Source organism: Eimeria necatrix, genomic scaffold, assembly GCF_000499385.1.
Source record: "Eimeria necatrix Houghton genomic scaffold, Enh_scaff233, whole genome shotgun sequence".
Lineage (NCBI taxonomy): Eukaryota > Apicomplexa > Conoidasida > Eucoccidiorida > Eimeriidae > Eimeria > Eimeria necatrix.
This window is the reverse complement of record NW_013655188.1, coordinates 23176-40675: the sequence shown is the minus strand read 5'-3', so window position 1 is coordinate 40675 and position 17500 is coordinate 23176. Positions and strand designations below refer to the sequence as shown.

At 55.6% G+C, this 17500-nt stretch overlaps 2 protein-coding genes across 2 annotated transcripts; one reads left to right on the top strand and one right to left on the bottom strand.

The window, feature by feature from the left end:
• Nucleotides 1–1153: 1153 nt before the first annotated feature.
• On the top strand, nt 1154–9605 carry ENH_00032030 (hypothetical protein, conserved; the record flags this gene model as incomplete). The annotated part of the gene is made up of 9 exons (XM_013584939.1): nt 1154–1225; nt 1332–1414; nt 1467–3195; nt 3327–5162; nt 5589–6358; nt 6529–6718; nt 6872–8095; nt 8241–8629; nt 8753–9605. The coding sequence occupies 9 exons, from the start codon at nt 1154–1156 to the stop codon at nt 9603–9605; spliced, it is 7146 nt and encodes a 2381-aa protein (XP_013440393.1).
• Nucleotides 9606–11125: 1520 nt separating this feature from the next.
• Nucleotides 11126–15908, bottom strand: ENH_00032020 (hypothetical protein; the record flags this gene model as incomplete). The annotated part of the gene is made up of 7 exons (XM_013584938.1): nt 11126–11177; nt 11535–11722; nt 12022–12154; nt 12440–12585; nt 12894–14254; nt 14551–15025; nt 15819–15908. The coding sequence occupies 7 exons, from the start codon at nt 15906–15908 to the stop codon at nt 11126–11128; spliced, it is 2445 nt and encodes an 814-aa protein (XP_013440392.1).
• Nucleotides 15909–17500: the final 1592 nt, after the last annotated feature.

Here is a 17500-nt window from a genome sequence, read left to right as displayed (position 1 = left end):
CTGCAGGCGACGGCGGCTGCCTTTCACCAGGTCCAGCTCGTGGCTGCTGCTGCCGTCGCCGTCCTTGCAGCAGCAGGAGCTGCTGCTGCTGCTGCTGCTGCTGCTGCTGCTGCTGCTGCTGCTACTGCTTGTGCTGCAGTCAAGGTGCCGCCTGCAAGCAGCTACTGCAAGGGGGTCGCGAATTGCTGCGGAGTCAGCAGCTCCCACTGATGCGCTAGCAGCTGTTGCTGCTGCTGCTGCTGCAGTTGCTGTCCGTTGCACTGCTGCTCTTGCTGCTGCTGTCATTTCCGTGCTGTCTGCTGCTGCTGCTGCTGCTGCTGCTTCTCTTGGCCACTGTGCCAGAAGAAAGGGGCAAACAGCAGCAGCCTCTGCAGCAGCAGCTGCTTCCCTTAGTTGCTGCTCTGTCGGCCGCACTTCGCGCAGCAGCAGCGGCGGCGGAGGAGGGGGAGGGGTCCGACGCAGGCGGACTGCAGCAGCAGCAGCAGCAGCAGCAGCAGCAGCAGCTCCTGCTGCTGCCCCAGATGCTCCTGGTGCTTGCATTTCAAAATAAAGTTCCCTGCCCACGTGTACAGCTGGCGCTGCAGCTGACTGGCTCTTCATCAGCCTTTAAGAAAGCGTTATTTCTGGCCACATGGCAGACGGCGCTGCTGCTGCTGCTGCTGCTGCTGCTGCTGCTGCTGCTGCTGCTTCGCCGTCGTGGGTGGTGCTTCCGGTGGCTACGTTGCTGCTGTTGCTGCAGCTGCTGCTGCTCAGTTTTTGAGCCTTTCAGGTGGTGGTGGTGCTGTTGGGCTGCCAACTTGCGGCGGCGCTGTTTGCTGCAGCAGGAGCTCCTTTGCAGTCAACAGCAACAGCAGCAGCAGCAGCAGCAGCAGCCGCAGCAGCCGCTGCTGCTGCTTCGCAGGCGCAGCAGCACCGGCAATAACCTTAAAAGCAAGAAAATGAGTCAAAGCCAAACGCGGAGCCGCGATAAAAAGCTGTTGCCGAAGGTCGCGGTGTCTGCGGCGCTGCTGCCGCAGCTGCTGCTGCTGCTGCTGCTGCTGCTGCTCTGCGCCGAAGCAAATGGAAGCCGTATCTGCTTCCCTTTTCAATTAATTGCATGCATAATGCAGTTTGTGTGGCTCTGAGGTGTACGCACACCCCAGTTGCTGCGAAGATGGCTGGCAAGGCCGCGCAGCACACTGCAGCAGAAGCACCTGCGGTCCTGCTGCTTAGCAGCAAATTGAAGGTGGACAAAGTCAAGGAAAACAGATTCAATTAAAATGGTAATTTCAAGAAGCAGCAAACAGACGAAGAGGAACATCTGCGAGACGGACTCGCTGCTGCTGCTGCAGCCAGCTTTGCGCATGCAGCAGCAGCACGAGCTGCAGCAACGGAAGCTGCAGCAGCAGCAGCAGCGCCAGCAGCAGCAGCTCTCGTGCTGGCCCACGAATCCTTTGCTGCTCATTTGACGCCTCGTGTTTGTTCAGGGCAGCTGCAGCAACAGCCGCTGCAGCAGCCCTGCGGAGGGCCCTTGTGCCAGCCCCCAAGGCAGCAGCAGCAGCAGCAGCAGCAGCCATAGCTGCGAGAAACACTCGCACAAGCCACAGCAGCAGCAGCAGCAGCAGGGGCGACAGGAACAATATGGAGGAGGCTGCGGGCAGCAGCATCAGCCATGCTGCTGCTGCTAGGGGCCCTTCACCCCACGTGTTTGATGCTGCTGCAGGAGCAGCAGCAGCAACAGCAGCAGCAGAGTCCCCAGCAGCAGAAGCGGCGCATTTCTTTCGCCTAGTAGCCGAGGCGCAGCGCCGGGTTGAGCTGGCAGCAGCAGCAGCAGCGGCAGATTCGCTGCAGTGTCTTTCTGCGGGAGTCCAGCAGCAGCAGCAGCAGCCCCTCCAGCTGCAGCAGCAGCAGCAGCTGCTGCCGCAGCAGGTGGAGGCTACAGCGCGCAAAGACGTAGACCGCGTGCTGCAGTGGCACCGAGCAGCAGCAGCAGCAGCTGCTGCTGCTGCGTTGCCGCGAGAGCAGCAGCTGCAGGAGAATCAGCAGCCACAAGACGCTAATGAAGCAGCAGATGCGTTTGCTGCTGCTGCTGCTGCTGCAACAGCAGGGGCTCCTTTAAATATAGTAGATGTGTGGCAGCAAACGCCTCTTTTCCCGGTGTACGTACACCTCAAGACGCTGCAGCGCGGCTTTCTGCCTGCTGCTCTTGTTGCTGCGCTGCAGCAGCAGCCAGCAGCAATTGGAGTGCAGATGCTGCCGCAGCTGCAGCAGGTGTGTCTCTTCCAGGGCAACACGGCTTATTTGCTGCCACTAGCAGCAGCAGGAGCAGCAGCAGAAGCAGCAGAGCCTTCGGTGCTGCGCTTCACAGCAGATGCTGCCATTGTTGCTGCTTGCTGCTGCTGCCGCGGCGCGCTGCTGCAGCAGGATTTGGTGGAGGCGGGGCAGCAGCAGCAGCTGCTGCTGTGTCTGCTCACCACTCAGTCCCTTCTTGTCTTCGCTGTGGTCTTGCTGCAGCAGCAGCAGCAGCAGCAGCAGCAGAAGCACAGGAGAGCTTGCATTGCGGACTATATGTCGGGCGGGTGCTGCCCGATTCTGCTGCCTGCTGCTGCAGCGCAGCTCCAAAGCAGCAGCAGCAGCAGCTGCAGCAGCAACGGGGTGCAGCAGCAGTTGTGGATGGCTCAGCTGGTTGCTTTGGAGGACTTGGCCGTCAGCCTGCCCTCGGACATTCGCTATTTGCTGCAGCAGCAGCAGCAGCAACTCGAGGAGGAGCAGCAGCAGCTGTACCGAAGCCCCTGGCACTCCGCGCCCCGCCTTTTCGCGCAGCAGCAGCAGCAGCAGCAGCAGCAAGACGGCTGCTGCTCGCTTTACGCCTGCATTGGGGGCCAGCTGCTGCAGTTCACAATTGATCAAAGAGCAGCAAGCAGCAAAGTGCAGCGCCTGCCTCTCCGCATGAGCAGCATCTGCAGCAGCACTTGCTGCTGCAGCGCTGCAGGCAGCAGCAGCAGCAGCAGCAGCGGCAGCGGGAGAGGCAGCAGCAACAGAGCAGCCGACGGCTCCTGCAGCCGCTGCTCAGAAACAGCAGCAGCAGCAGTGCAGCGGCTGCAGCGGCAAACAGCAGCAGCAGCAGCAGCAGCAGCAGCAGGGCGCCGTCGCGGGTTCATCTTTGTGGAGGAAGTGGCTGATAAGCTGCTGGCAGCAGCAGATGACAGCAGCGGGGTGTATCTGCTGCTGCTGCACAGACACAAAGAGGGCCGCCTGCTCTCACGCATAGCCAAGGGTCTTGCTGCTCTGTAAGTGCTGCAGTTGCTGCTGCTGCTGCTGCTGTTGCTGCTGCCGCTGCGCTGCAGCATTCTTGTTTGTTGGCTTCCACCGCTGCTGCTGCTGCTGAAGACGCTGCAGGATTCCACTCAGCTGATCAGGATGGATGCTGCGATTGTCCTCTTTGCCGAGAAGAAGCAGGAGACACAGCAACAGCAGCAGCAGCAGCTGGTGCAGCAGCAGCAGCAGCAGACTTCGGAGCTGCTGCTGAAGCCCTAGAGGAGCAGCAGCACGCAGGGCCTCCCGTGGGCGTCGAGTGCGTGGCGTACATCTCCGCAAGCTGCTGGCAGAAGCAGCTTCAGCAGCAGCAGCAACTGCTGCTGCCGCCGCAGCAGCAGCAGCTGCAGCAGCAGCAGCAGCTGCAGCTTGTGGATCTGCTGTGCTCCTTCACCCCTGACGGCCAGCCGCTGCTGACGCTGGTCACTGCCAGAGGAGACCGCGTGCTGCTGCTAGTCGGCCTTGAGCAGCAAGCTGCTGGTAATGCTGCTGCTGCTGCTGCTGCTGCTGCTGATGCAGCTGACAGCAGCAGCTGCTGTTCAAGCAAAGCTGGGAAATTTTCTCTGCGTCTTCTGTCGATTCTGCACTCGCCAGATGCAGCTCAGTGCCAGCAGCAGCTGGAGGAAGCTAAAGGCAGCAGCAGCAGCAGCAGCAGCAGCAGCAGCAGAAGAGGTGATGCAGAAGCGTTAGGTGCGGGCGGCTCTCCGTTGACGCTTCGTGGCACACAGCAGCAGCAGCAGCAGCAACAGCAGCAGCAGCAGAATGCTGTTGCACTGTGCAGCAACGGGCTTTTTGTGTTTTTTGAGGGCGTTGCTGCTGCGTGCAGCGGCGCACGGCAGCAGCAGCAGCAGCTTGCTGCTGCAGACCGCCAGTCCGTGCTGCTGTCGCTACGCGTTTCCTGGCCCTCAGACACACTTCCCGGAGCAGCAGCAGCAGCAAGCTATCCTGCAGCAGCAGCTGCTGCAGCGCAGCAGCCGATGCACCTGCATTGCTGCTGTCGGCTGGCGCTGCGCTCCCCGCTGCTGGCAGCAGCAGAGGACCGGCTGCTGTGGTGGCCGCTGCAGCACCCGCAGTACGACAGCAGCAGCAGCAGCAGCAGCAGCGGCAGCTTGCGGCTGCTGCTGGGGGAGAACATAGAGGGCATACCTTCCGGCTTGGCCTCTCCCGCTGCAGCTGCTGCAGCAGCACACGGGATGGGAGCAGCAGCTGCTGCCGCAGCAGCTGCAGCAAATGCATTTGCCAGCAGTAGTAGGCGAATGTGGCTCTTCACGCCCACGGAGTTCTTGCTTGTCGAGGTCTTGGCCAGCAGCAGCAGCAGCAGCAGCAGCAAGAGCAGCAGCGTGTGTTGTGCTGCAGTAGGTGCAGCAGCCGGGCGACGGGCTGCTGCTGCACTAAGAGCTCACCGAGCAGCAGCAAAGACGGTCCGGCAGCAGCTGCAGCAGCAGCAGTCCCGCAGTGTTTTGGGCCGCCTGCAAGTCGAAGCAGACTCTGCTGCAGCAGCAACAGCAGCAGCAGTAGCTGCTATTGAGTTTAGGAAAAGCTTTCCTCTTGTGCCTCCAGCGGCGCCGCAGACGCGCTGGGGCTGTCTGCAGCAGCTGCTGTCTCTGCAGCCGTGCAGCAGCAGCAGCAGCAGCAGCAGCAGCAGCAGCATGTCTTTGGAGGAGGACCATTTGCCGCGTCTGACTCTCACCGCGGATGCAGAAGACAGCAGCAGCAAGGAGCAGCAGCAGCAGCAGCAGCAGCCCCAGTGGATTGAAGCCTTAGAGATGCGTCTGGCGCTGCTTTTGGGCCGTCTGTGGGGAACTCCACTTTACACGGCCACGAAGCAGCAGCAGCAGCAGCAGCAGCAGCAGCAGAGGCAGCAGCAGGTGAGCGCGTGGCCTGGCTTTTTGAACATAGGTGCTTTCTCTTGCCTTGAGCGTTTGCCTCAGTGCGCTGCTGACGCGCCAGCAGCTAGCTGTGGCTAGCTGTATCTAGCCGTGGCTAGCTACAGCTAGCTGAAGCTAGCCGTAGCCAGCTGTGGCTAGCTGTATCTAGCCGTGGCTAGCTACAGCTATCTGAAGCTAGCTGTATCTAGCCGTGGCTAGCTACAGCTAGCTGAAGCTAGCCGTAACTAGCTGTGGCTAGCTGTAGCTAGCTGTGGCTAGCTGTAGCTAGCTGTGGCTAGCTGCAGCTCGTTGTGGCTAGCTATAGCTAGCTGCAGGTAGTCATAGCTGCGCGTAGCTAGCTAGCTAGAGCTGCAGTGGCTGTTTTGGTGTAGTCAGCAGTGCGTTTGCTGCTGCTGCTTGCTGCAGGGCGGAGCCGGAACAACTGACATTGTGAGTGCAGCAGCAACAGCAGCAGCAGCAGCAGCAGCAACGCCGCCCGTCTGCCGGCTGCCTCTTGCCTATCTGGAGTGGCTCTGCGCGCAGCTGGACTTGCTGCTGCAGCAGCTGCTTCTGCTTGTGGGGCCCCGCGCCTCCACTCTTGCTGCTTCTTTGGTGCATGCGCTTGCTGCTGCTCGCCAGCCTCCCTGGTCTTTGGCAAGCAGCAGCAGCAGCAGGAACAGCAGCAGCAGCAGCAAAGGCAGCAGCAGCATGCACAGTGACATGCTGCAGCGGCTGGTCGAGTGTATAGACAGCTCCGGAAGCCTGCGGCGGCTGCTAGAGGCAGCACCGGGGGGATCCCTGTACCAGCAGCAGCTGCTGCGGCTGCTGGGTTTTGTGCTGCTGCTGCTGCTGCTGCGGCAGATGCTTCATCTGCTTGCTGCCATAGAGCCGCTGCCTCGCAGCAGCCGAGCTCTAGTTTGGGAGCAGGCAGACGCTCTGTCTAGGGGTGCCTCTGCAGCAGCAGCAGCAGCAGCAGCAAGCCACTTGATGTGCAGCAGGACACTTGCCCAGCTGCTGCAGTGCAGCAGAACTCAGCAGCGGCTTTGGCGCTGCCTCAGCACTGCGATCTTTATGCAGCAGCAGCAACACCCCCTCTTGCTGCTGTGTCAGGACAGCCCTGGGCAGCTTGTGGCAGCAGCAAGCAGCAGCAGCAGCAGCAGCAGTGCTGCTGCGGCTCTGAGCTCGAAACTGCGCTGGTCAGAACCTGCACAGCAGCAGCAGGAATAGGCCTAGCAAACACAACAGCAGTTGCAGCACTTGCTGGAACAGCAGCAGCAGCAGCATCAACAGCAGCAGCTGCATCAACAGCGTCAGCTGCGGCTGCAGCAGCAAACGCTTGGTTTGCGTCTGCTGCTGCTGTGTGCAGGGCTTTGAGTGCAGCAGACGGCCGGGCTCTCTTCCGTTGGTGGGCTTCGGTACTTACGCAGCAGCAGCAGCAGCTGCAGCAGCAGCAGCTGCAGCAGCAGCAGCAGCAGGCAGACAAGCCCTCACTGCTTTTGCTGCGTCTGGCTAATGCACTTCTGTCTTGCTTTGCAGAATGCGGGCCTGAGCAAAAGGTAGGAAATGCTGCTGCTGCTGCTGCTGCTGCTGCTGTCGCTGGTGCTGCTGGGGACTCCACTGCTGGCGATTGCCTAGCGACTTCCTTGCTGCCTGCTGCTTCGAGCTGCAGTTTTGCTGCTGCTTCTGCTGCACTTTGTACTTGTTTTCAGCGGGAGCTCCTCACGGAGTGCTTGCTGCAGCTGCTGCTGCAGCACGATGACTCATATCCAGCAATGCATCTAGCAGTGCAGCAGCTGGTTGCAGCAGCAGCAGCAGCAGCAGCACCGCCAAGGGGGCGCCTCGCATGTTGCTCAAGTGATTTGCAAGCCGCAGATGTTGTCGCGGCTTTCAAGGAGGCGGTCCACCTTGCTGCTGCTGCCCTCAGCAGCAGCAGCAGCAGCAGCAGCAGCAGCAGCAGCACCTTCAGCAGGGATGCTGCTGCGCTTGGCTGGCAACGGCTGCTGCCGCGGGTGCTTGGCCACACTTCCACAGAGCAGCTGCTGCTCGACTGTTCAACGTTGCATCCCTATGGGCAGCAGCAGCAGCAGCAGCAGCAGCAGCAGCAGCAGCCTGTAGATGGCCTGTGGAAGAGAGTGGAGAGAAGCAGTGGAGGGCAGTTGCCTCTGCTGCTGCCGAGCGAGTTGCTGCAGTGGATGGCGCTTGATTCTCTTTTTGAGGTCCATGAGCAGCAATCGCTGCAGTGCAGCAGGGAAGCAGCAGCAGCAGCAGCAGCAGCAGCAGCCGCTCCTGCAGCGGCTGTTCCGGGGCAGCAGCACGCTGCTGTAGCTGCTGCATGCGATGCCCTCGACAGCTCTGTCTGCTGCGGGCTGCTGCTGCGCTGCCGCCCCGAGGCGCAGCAGCATTGGGCAGTTTCGGCTCTCTTGGCAATCTTCAGCAGCAGCAGCAACAGCAGCAGCAGCAGCAGCAGCAGCAGTAGTGGAGATCCTGGGGCACTGTCAATTGTGCGTGCCTATCTGCACTGCTGCTTCAGTGGAGGCCTCGTGCCTCAAGGAGGAGTGCTGGCTCAGCTGTACGCGCAGCAGCAGCAGCAGCAGCAGCAGCAGCAGGAGCAGCGGCGCCTGCTGCTGCTGGCGGCGAGCATATACACGGCTTTGGCCACCACGGAAGCAGCACAGCAGCAGCCGCCGCTGCCAGCAGCAGTCCGCTGCGTTGCAGCAGCAGAAGCCTTGCGCCTGCTGCAGCAGCTGCTGCAGCAGCGGTCGTCAGCAATTGCTGCTGGCACATGGGAGCCTCTCTGTGGCCTAGAGCTTGCTTCACTCTTCTGCTCAATTGTTGAGCCGCAGCAGCAGCAGCAGCAGCAGCAGCAGCAGCAGAAGCAGGAGGAAACAGAGCTGCTGCAGCAGGTCGTCTCGGCGCTCGAGGCTCTTCAGACGGTGTGCTGCTGCAAACCCACCAAACTGTTGCTGCTGCAGCGCTAGCAGCCCTAGAGGCAGCAGAGATAGCAGGAGGACTAGCAGCAGCAGCAGCAGCAGAAGCAGAAGCTAATGCTGCACCTGTTTGCTGTGCGTTTTCCCTCAGATTCTCCAAGACTTGCAGCTGCCGCTGATGCACTGGGTGGCGCTGCAGCAGCTGCAGCAGCAGCAGCAGCAGCAGCCACAGCAGCGGCAGCAGCTGCAGCAGCAGCAGTGGGTTGCATCCTTGTGCAGCCAAGAAGGGGCTGTGTGGCAGCTGCGATTTGCGCTGCTGCCAGTGCCGCAGCTTTTCGCAATTGCTGCTGCTGCTGACGCTCCCCACTTTTCGCTGCGCGCGCTGCTGCTAGACTTGGCGCTGCATCTGCCAGCTGTTGTGCAGCAGCAGCAGCAGCAGCAGCAGCTCGGAGTGACTGCCACTGTGCATGCAGCAACTGCTGCGCTCCTGTCGCGCCTCTTTCTTGAGGCATCTGCAGATGCGGAGTGCCCGACCGTGAGGTGAGGCCTGCTGCTGTTGCTGCTGCTGCTGCTGCTGCTGCTGTTGCTGCGGCTGCAGCTACTGCCGCTATGGCTGTTGCGCAATCTGGCGATTCTAAGAAGTGCGTGTTTCTGCTGCTGCAGGCTGCTGCAGCAACTGCTTCCTGCTTCGGAGCAGCTAGACGGGAGTCCCATATTGCTGCTGCTGCTGCGCTGCTGCAACTTCGCATGGACGGGGCTGCCTTCCCCTCCAGATTGTGCAGCAGCAGCAGAAGCAGCAGCAGAAGCGAAGGAGGTGCTGCAGAAGGGCAACATACTGGCTCGATGCTGCCTGGAAGTGCTGCATGCCGTGTGGCGGCAGCAGCAGCAACAGCAGCAGCAGCAGGAGCAGCAGCAGGATTCATCTCTGCTGCCAGATGACCTGCTGCTGATACCCCTCGGGTGGCCGCGGGCAGCAGCATTTTCTCTTTCGGACTCGTTTGAGGCATATCTGCAGCTTCTAGCCCAAGAAACGCTCATAGAGCAAGCCTGTGATATCTTCAATGCACAACAGCAGCAGCAGCAGCAGCAGCAGCAGCAGCAGCAGCAGCAGCAGCAGCAGCAGCAAGCTCTCGTGACAGCTGCACTTGTCCGTAGCCACTTGCAGCGCGTGATGCTGCGCTTGCTGCTGGACTGGGTAAAGGCAGCAGAAGGGGAGGGCCCCCTGAGTTTGGGGGCCCCTGGTTTCGGGTGTATAGACAGCTCCCTGGACTTTGAGTCCATTAGTGCATTTTTAGATGGAGTGGTTGAGGGAGAAGCGGGAGGAGATAAACAACTAATGGAAGCAGCAAAACTTATCAAGGTGCTGCTGGCGAATGCATGCAGCACGAACAAGCACATGCGCAGGCTTCACCCGCAGCAGCAGCAGCAGCAGCAGTTTCTGCTGCAGCAGCAGCAGCGACAGCTGCAGCAGCAGCTACAGTTCAGTGGCTGCGGGTTCCCTGAGGGAGTTGCATAGAAAGAGGGCTTTCCCCTCTCTTTTGTCTGTTTAAATGATTAAACTGATTAAATTGTTTTAATTCCAAGGAACAAAATAATTACAAATATGTTTAAATATGCGTCAAGTCGTGGGTGGCCTCTTTTGCATATTTGCGCTTTTTCGCCTGTCACCAACGAAACTCCTTTGCATATATCTTTCTCAAAATATTTCCTTAAAATATATTTGGGGGTTTTCTGCCACACTCCCTGTTGGGCGCTCCCAAAGAAGCTGCCAAACGAGGCAGAAGCAGCAGCAGCAACAGCAGCAGCAGCAACAGCAGCAGCAGCAACAGCAGCAGCAGCAATTTGAAGCACCACTTCATCCTTTTAAACTGGCCAGCTATTTGGTGTTTTGAAGCTTAATGAGTTCAGCTGTTAACATTCAAACACTTCCACCTGTCAACTTTATGGAAATAAGCATTTAATTAAATAAGCATTTAATTAAATAGTGAGAACATTTCCTCCAAAGATCTGTAATGTTCCCGCCAAAGCGCATTAACACTTAATACAAATACTGTATATACACCATGCACCAGATGCATGCATGCAAGCAGCTGCTGCTGCTGCTCACCTACAATGCCTGGCGAGACGAGTGCCTCGTATTTAGGCTTAGTAACTAACTAAATAATACACTTTCTAAGTAAATAATTAAATAATATACTTACAAGATGACATTACTATGAAATGTTATACTAATTAGGTGCACATTACCATATCATGCAGCTCACACTCAGATAGAATGGCTTCTGTCCGCTGCAGTGTGGCTTCCCAGGCGAAGCCAATGTTCATTCTGCATGCAACTTTTGCTGATTCCCTGCCATTTAACATTGATTAGTTTGTTAATTTGCATCTTTAGGAGCTCTTTACTGTATCTTTTATTTCTGTTTGCTCCTTAGCATGGGGTCTCTGGCTTATATTGCCGCTTCCTCCGCCAGACAAAGCCAGTAGGCAACAAAGAAAAGAAGCAACACTGTTTGTCTCATTGAAACTTTAACTTGTGGGCGCCGCTGTGGGCGCGGACTGCAGCAGCAGGGGCCCCTGCTCTTCCTGCAGCTGCAGCAGCACGAGTCCCGGCACTTGCTGCAGCAGCGGGGGCCCCCGCTCTTGCTGCAGCAGCAGCAGCAAGGGGCCGCTGCTCTTGCTGCAGCAGCACGGGCCCCCATGCTGCCCTGCAACAGCTGCCGCTGTAGCAGCAGATGTCATTGCAGACATAATCGCTTAGGAAACGGTGACAGAGTGGTGAATGGAAGCCAAAGAGAACAAAGAACACACAAATAGTTTAACAACAAAAGTGCGGGAGAGGCAAGGTAAAGACGCTGTATATGTATATACATATATACTTATATTCATATATACGTACGTGCAGGAAAGCGAGTGTAATCTACTGCGGAAACGCTGAACTTGTCTTACATTGAACCATATACATATTAAATATTGTATATATTTTATATTTTTTTTATATTTGCTTTTCTACTGTTGCTGCATAAATTGCTGCTGCGCTTAGAACAGCTTCGTAATCGCCGCCGGAGTGACGTTGTGGTCAACGATGTGTCTGAACGCAGCAGCACAGCAGCAGCAAAATTCAGATTAAAAACAAAACACAAAATAATAAAGGAAATTAATGAAGTGAAGCAATAAATAAATCACAAGTACCCACAGACAAGTACACACACACAACCCACACGGGCAAGACAGAAATGTGTGTATAATCGTTCTTGCTTAAATATAACATAACAAGCAGTACATATGTATTATAAGTAGTCTTATAGATCCTTGTTAGGCCCACATAGACATATATATATCACACTTCAATGCAACCCCAAGACCTTCGCTGTAAACCCTAAACCCTTGCTGCAGTTGCAACTCTAGGACGAAGCCACCAGCCAAACCCTAAACCCTTCTTGCCTACCTCCTGATGTGTGCTTGAGTGCGGATAATGTAGTGCTGCTTCTTCTGAATAGCTTTCTTCAGCCTCAGCTTCAAGTAGCAAGCCTCAAGAACGTTAACCACCGGAGTCCACGCAGCAAGGCACTGCCGCTGCAGCAGCGTCAGCTGCTTCGCTGCGTCCTGCTTCAGGAATATCATGGTCTTGCCCACCTGAGAGCAGCAGCAGCAGCACGAGGGTTTAGAGTTTACGTTTAAGAACCAGTTCAATTTAATGTATGATCAGTCTAATTCCTCTTGTGGACTTGCAGAAAGCAAAGACAACCGGCTAAGAGAGGCTGTCGGTTGTTTCAAGAACAAAAAGCAGCTTGAACCCATTCACTTTTAATAAAAATGTGACGAATTTTCAACGCCCCTGCGCTGACACATCTAGGCAACGAGCTACTTAACCAAATAATTGAATACTGACGGTGAATAACAGACAGTTATTTAACTGGCTGTTTCCTGTTTACCTGGCACTCGTTCTTGCTGACTTTAGCCTTATCAAGGAGAGCCTCGCAGGCTTCCTTGGGCGACAATTTGGGGTTTTCACAAATGCCCAAATCAATGAACTTGAACTGGTACAGGAAGTCTTTGAAGGGGCGTCTGTGGGTAGGACGACAGACATGCAGGTAAAAGTCAATGAACAGCGCCCCCCAAATGCGTGTAATAATTCAGGATTTATATTTATATTATTTGTGAGGAGTACTGCTATTAAAGCATTTGCATGCAAGTTCATCTGTGGCGCCAGCAACGCGAGATCCGCACCACCCCAGCACCGCCCATTCCCACTTATACCGGGGAGAAGCTTTCCGTTAAAACTAAAACTGGCTGTTTATGAATTAAAGCCTGCATTTACTTCTATTAAGAGCTACTGTTTGTCCGATTTACCTGTAAGAAAAGCCAACTTGTCTGAGCTGCAGCGCCTCCAGCACTGAAAGCGCGTGAAGTTGAATGAGCACTTTGGACTGGACCCAGTCCAGTGGCTTTTTGGTGTCATTGGGCTTCACGCAGCGCACGAAATGCGGCTCTGTGCTCTGCAGCGAAAAAACAAAGCAATTGCATGCACAAAAATATCAAGAAACGCATTTCTGCAAACTCGGAAATCGCCAGCCAAGTGGCATTTTGAACGATAAGCTGCCGAATCACTGCAAACGAGCTGGCGCAAACGAAAGCGCTAAAGAAATTTGGAAACAGAGAAAAATTTGAATTAAGAACCACCAGTGCAACTTAGGTGATACTGGAAAAGGGCGCACACAAAAGCCACTAAAGGAAGACCAAACAGCGAACTAAACATCCAACGAAGCAAGACGAACAAGACCCCTCGCGGCGCGGGCGATCTCACGTTGATAAGGTCCATGAGAGCCTCGAGTTGCCTCAAGAACTGGGAGCCAATGAGCTGGCCCTTGGCGATTTTTCCCTTTTCCATGACGATGCCGGCGAACAAGTCGCGGACGACGGAGTTGGAGGAGGCCTGGACGACCTCCATGATCTCCGCCCTGAGGACGTCTTTATTCTTGAAGAGAAAGCCCTCTGCGTTGTACTGAATGTCGCCGATGGTGTGGCAAACGAGGAAGTTGATGTTGGGCGAAACCTTGGCGGGTTTGAACTTGGGGGAGTTCTTGAAGGCGGACTTGCAAGCCGCCACGAACTTCTCGTCGCCGCCGCCGGGGGCCAAGCACTGGTCCTCCAGAGTGGACAAAATGGAGCTTTTTTTGTCGGTGAGGAGAGAAATGACGTCGGCGTTGGAGGTGTAGACGAGTTCGGCGGTGGAAACGCCTTCTTCCTTGTAGAGTTTGGCCTCGCGGGTGAAGACGATGTCGACGAAGTTTTTTTGGAGCATTTCGTTGGTGACGTTGATGAAGAACTGTTCGAGGGAGTTGTTTTTGAAGACTTCGAAGCCGAAGATGTCGAGCATGCCCAAGAAGTTGCGGAAGCCCTCGGGGGGCTCGATGGACTTGTTGAGTTCGCGGATGATCCACAAGAACAGCTTGTCGTACATGGCTTTGGCCAGCGAAGACTTGAGCATGTCTCCGTCTTCTTGTTTCCAGCGGCTTTCCACTTTTTGGCCGCCCGCGTAGGTGACTTTGAGCGTGAGTTCGCGCAGCACGGCCTCTGCGTCGATGTGCAGCAGCTGGCAGGCCCGGTTGAAGAGCGCCAAGTCCTCGCCTTCAATGGCCGCCGCGTCGTCCAGCCCGCCCTGCTTGGAAGCAGAGACCTTCACGTTTCCCAGCAGCAAGACTCCACTGACAATGCTCCAGACGGCCTCCACCTGCTCCTCGCTCATGGCCATGGACTTGAACGCCGCGCAGACGTCCCGGTAGTCCGCCACGTCGTCGATCCCGGCCACTTCGAAGCACTTGGGGTTTATGTAAGTGTACTGGTCGAGGGAAAGCAAGTGGAACTTCTCGCGCATGGCGGAGTCCGCGCCTTTGCAGAGTTGGTAGAAAATGTGGTAAGACCTTTCTTGTTCGTCTTGCGTCAAAACCCGCGACTTCTCCAGCAAAAAAGCCACCACGCTCCCGTACCGAATGCCCCCCTCCTTCGCCACGTCCAGCTGCATGAACCTCCCGAAGCGGGAGGAGTTGTTGTTGCGAATAGTCTTTGCATTTCCAAAAGCCTCTAAGACTGGATTTGCTGCCATTATTGCGTTTTGAATTCGCATGTCCATCGCCCCCCCCTTCGCAGCAGCGAAGTACCGCATCACTTGCTTCGTGGCTTCCGTTTTCCCCGCCCCAGACTCTCCTGCAAGCCAAACCCATATATATATATATATATATATATATATATATATATATATATATATATATATATTATCTTCTTATAGTAAATAACTAAATAAATATATATAAATATTAGATATATAAATATATAGATAAATATATAGATATATATGCAGAAGTCGATGATATCTGCGTGGAGCTGGTGCGAGTTGTGTCTGTCGCTTGGCGTTTCGCAGCTTTCAAGGGTTTAGGGTTTAGGGTTTAGGGTTTGTCTCGAACCGGAAACAATGATGGTTTGCGACTTGTTGACCCCATGGAGATTATCCAGAGCCACCCTGGCAGTATAGAAGACATGGGGGGGCAGTTTAGTGAAGTCATCTGCATCTCTGTACTTGCAAATCCACTCTTTGGTGGTATTTCCCAAGTCCTTAAAAGGGTTTATCGCCACCACCAGCGGGTCCGCGCAAGTGTAGATCTGATTCCGCAAGTACCGGTGCCGCAAAAAGTCCAACACGCAGGGAATGTTCGTGTGCGGCAGCATGCCAATATCCCCATAGGTCATTGGGTCTATAGAACTATTAACATTCCACGCGTGGGCCTGCGGGACTTCGAAGGGCTCGCTGGCCCCTGGGCCGACTATTTGCTGCACTAAGAGCACTTCTTGGCTGGAGCCGCCCTGCACTGCGCACTTGGCGAACATCAGGTTCGGCTGCTCGCGAACCGCGGGGGCCAGGTCCGTCCAGATTTGGAAACCCTGCAGCAGCAGCAGCAGCAGCAGCAGCAGCAGCAGCAGCGGGTGCAGCAGCAGCAGCAGCGGGGGAAGCAGCGGAAGGGGGGGTCGGGGCAGTCAAGGGAAGGGGGTAGGGGAAATGGGGAAGCAAGGGAGGGTTCGGGGGATAGGCGGGACAAAGGGCAGCAGCAGCAACTGCTGCTGCTGCTGCTGCTGCTGCTGCTGCTGCTGGTGATGGGGAGGATTAGAGACAGAAGCAGCGCAAGTGCCACGGGCAGCAGCAGACGGTCAAGCCAAGAATGCAACGGGAAGCAGCAGCAGCTGCTGCTGCTGCGCTCTCGCACAGCCACAAGTCATGCACACGACACGCAGCAAGAAACGGCTAACTCTGTGCTGCTGCCAGTCTCAGCCGCTGCTGCTGCTGCTGCTGCTGCTGCTGCTGCTGCTGCCCCCAACCTGCCGCTGCTACTACTCGCACTGCCACGCCTATCTAGTTGCATTCGTGTGTCTACTCAGCACTGCAGCTGCTGCACTCGAGCTGCTGCTGCCTTTTTTGCTGCTGCTGCAGCTGCTGCTGCTGCTGCTGCAGTGTTGTGTTGGGCGGCCCTGTTTCTGTGTCCGAGTGTACGTACAGCTCCGCGTGGACGGACGCTGTTCGCTGGAGCGGCGCTGCTGCTGCTGCAGCGCGAGCAGCTGCAGCAGCAGCAGCAGCTGCTGCTGCTGCTGCTGCTGCTGCTGCAGAAACCCGGAAAAGCAGCCACAAAATTCGAAAGGAATTGATGCACTGAGAACAGCAGATGCAGTTTAGGCAGCTAACCTTAAACACGGCGCCGGACTGGTCGAACACATGGACGTCAGAGACCTTCTTCTTGAGGCCCGCGGCCGTTTTGACTTCTTCGGCAGCCATTGTGGCTAAGCGGGTGGACTTGAGCTGGAAAGCAGCTCGCAGATGCAAAAACTTTGAGAAATAAGTCCTATTTAGCGAAAAAAAAGAAGAAAAAGACACAAAATGGTCCAAACTGAGGCAGGTAGCAGTGAGGAAGCGCTGCGCTGCGTGGCTCCCTGCGCTGCGCTGGGGTGTATCGACAGCTCGAACGGAAAACTCGGAACCCGAAAAAAAGGTTTCAAAAGCCCAGACTACTTTTTAAAGTCTGAAATGCATTTTGTAGTCTAAAGGAGAACAAAAAAGCACCGAAAAAGACAAACTTGCCACTCCAAGCCTCCCACAGCCTCGAGCTGCAGTGGCTGACCGCATAGGTCCGCTGGTGTACTTTTTAGTGGCTCGACGCCGCCGAGGCGGAGGCCGCTTTCCTTTCTTTCGGCTTTAAATGCTAACTTCGAATAAATAAATCCTTTTTTGTGTTTTCTAAAATCAATTTCTCCTTGAAATGATACCTTTTGCTGCTTATTTGCGGCTCTGCACGCCCCGACTAGCCTGGCGCTGCCGCGAGGCTCTCTGGGCTGCGCTGGCGGGTCGATGCAGCCTCCCAACGCAGCGTTCGTTTGCATCAGTAAACAAATTGAATTAAATTGTTGAAAATAATTATTTTAAATTAAAAAATGTTTCAAACTTGGGGGAATAACTCAATGAGCCGGCGGCGTCGCGGGAATTCACGAGAGGCAGATCATTGAACGGCTGCAGCACTGCAGCCTGCAGCGCGCTGCGCAGCCCGGCTAATGCATTTGCTGCTATTTATAACTTCATGAAAAAGAAAAAGGACAAAAAGAAGTATATTAGTTTGCTGCTAAAGGCAAAGAAGATTGTGCTGCTGCTGCTGCAGCAGCAGTGCATGCCTGGTGTACGTACACTGCAGAGGCGCGCGTGGAGTACGTACACTGGAGAGGCGCCAGGGCCAGCCGCAGCTAGCCAGTCGCTGAAAGAGCTTTAAAATAAATTAAAAATATTTAATTTTATTTAAAGTTTTGAGTTTTGCGAAGCAGAAACAGCTGCAAGCAGCTCCTCAGGCCCAAAGCTTAGCTGTACACACTATCGCAGCAAGCCCTGCTGCTGCACCTGCGCCTCTGCTGCTGGACTTTGAGCTTTTTTGCATTTTCTTTCCTTCAAAAGATATATTTTAAGTCCAATTGTGTCCATTAACTCAAAATAAATGGCCCCCTTGCTGCTGCATGCTGCAGCAGCAGCAAAAGCAAAAGAATTTCCCACTCAACACTTTGCCAACTTCGACAAAAACAATAAACACCAACCCCACCCACTCTGCAGCCCAAAGTGGTGGGCCCCAGGAAGCAGCAGAGGCGCCCCTAGGTGCGGCCCTAGCCCTCTTATTCACCCTAACCCTAACCCTAAACCCTAAACCCTAAACCCTAAACCCTAAACATCGTTTCTTTCTTCTGCTTGTTTGCCTCTCAGCGTTGCTGCTGGCTGCGGAGCCTCTTGGCAGCAAAAAGCAGAAATTAGTCAAACTCAAAACAGCTGCTGCTTTTTGCTGCGCCTCCCCGTTGCGTAGGAATCATAGCTAGCTGTAGCTAGCCGGGGACTGA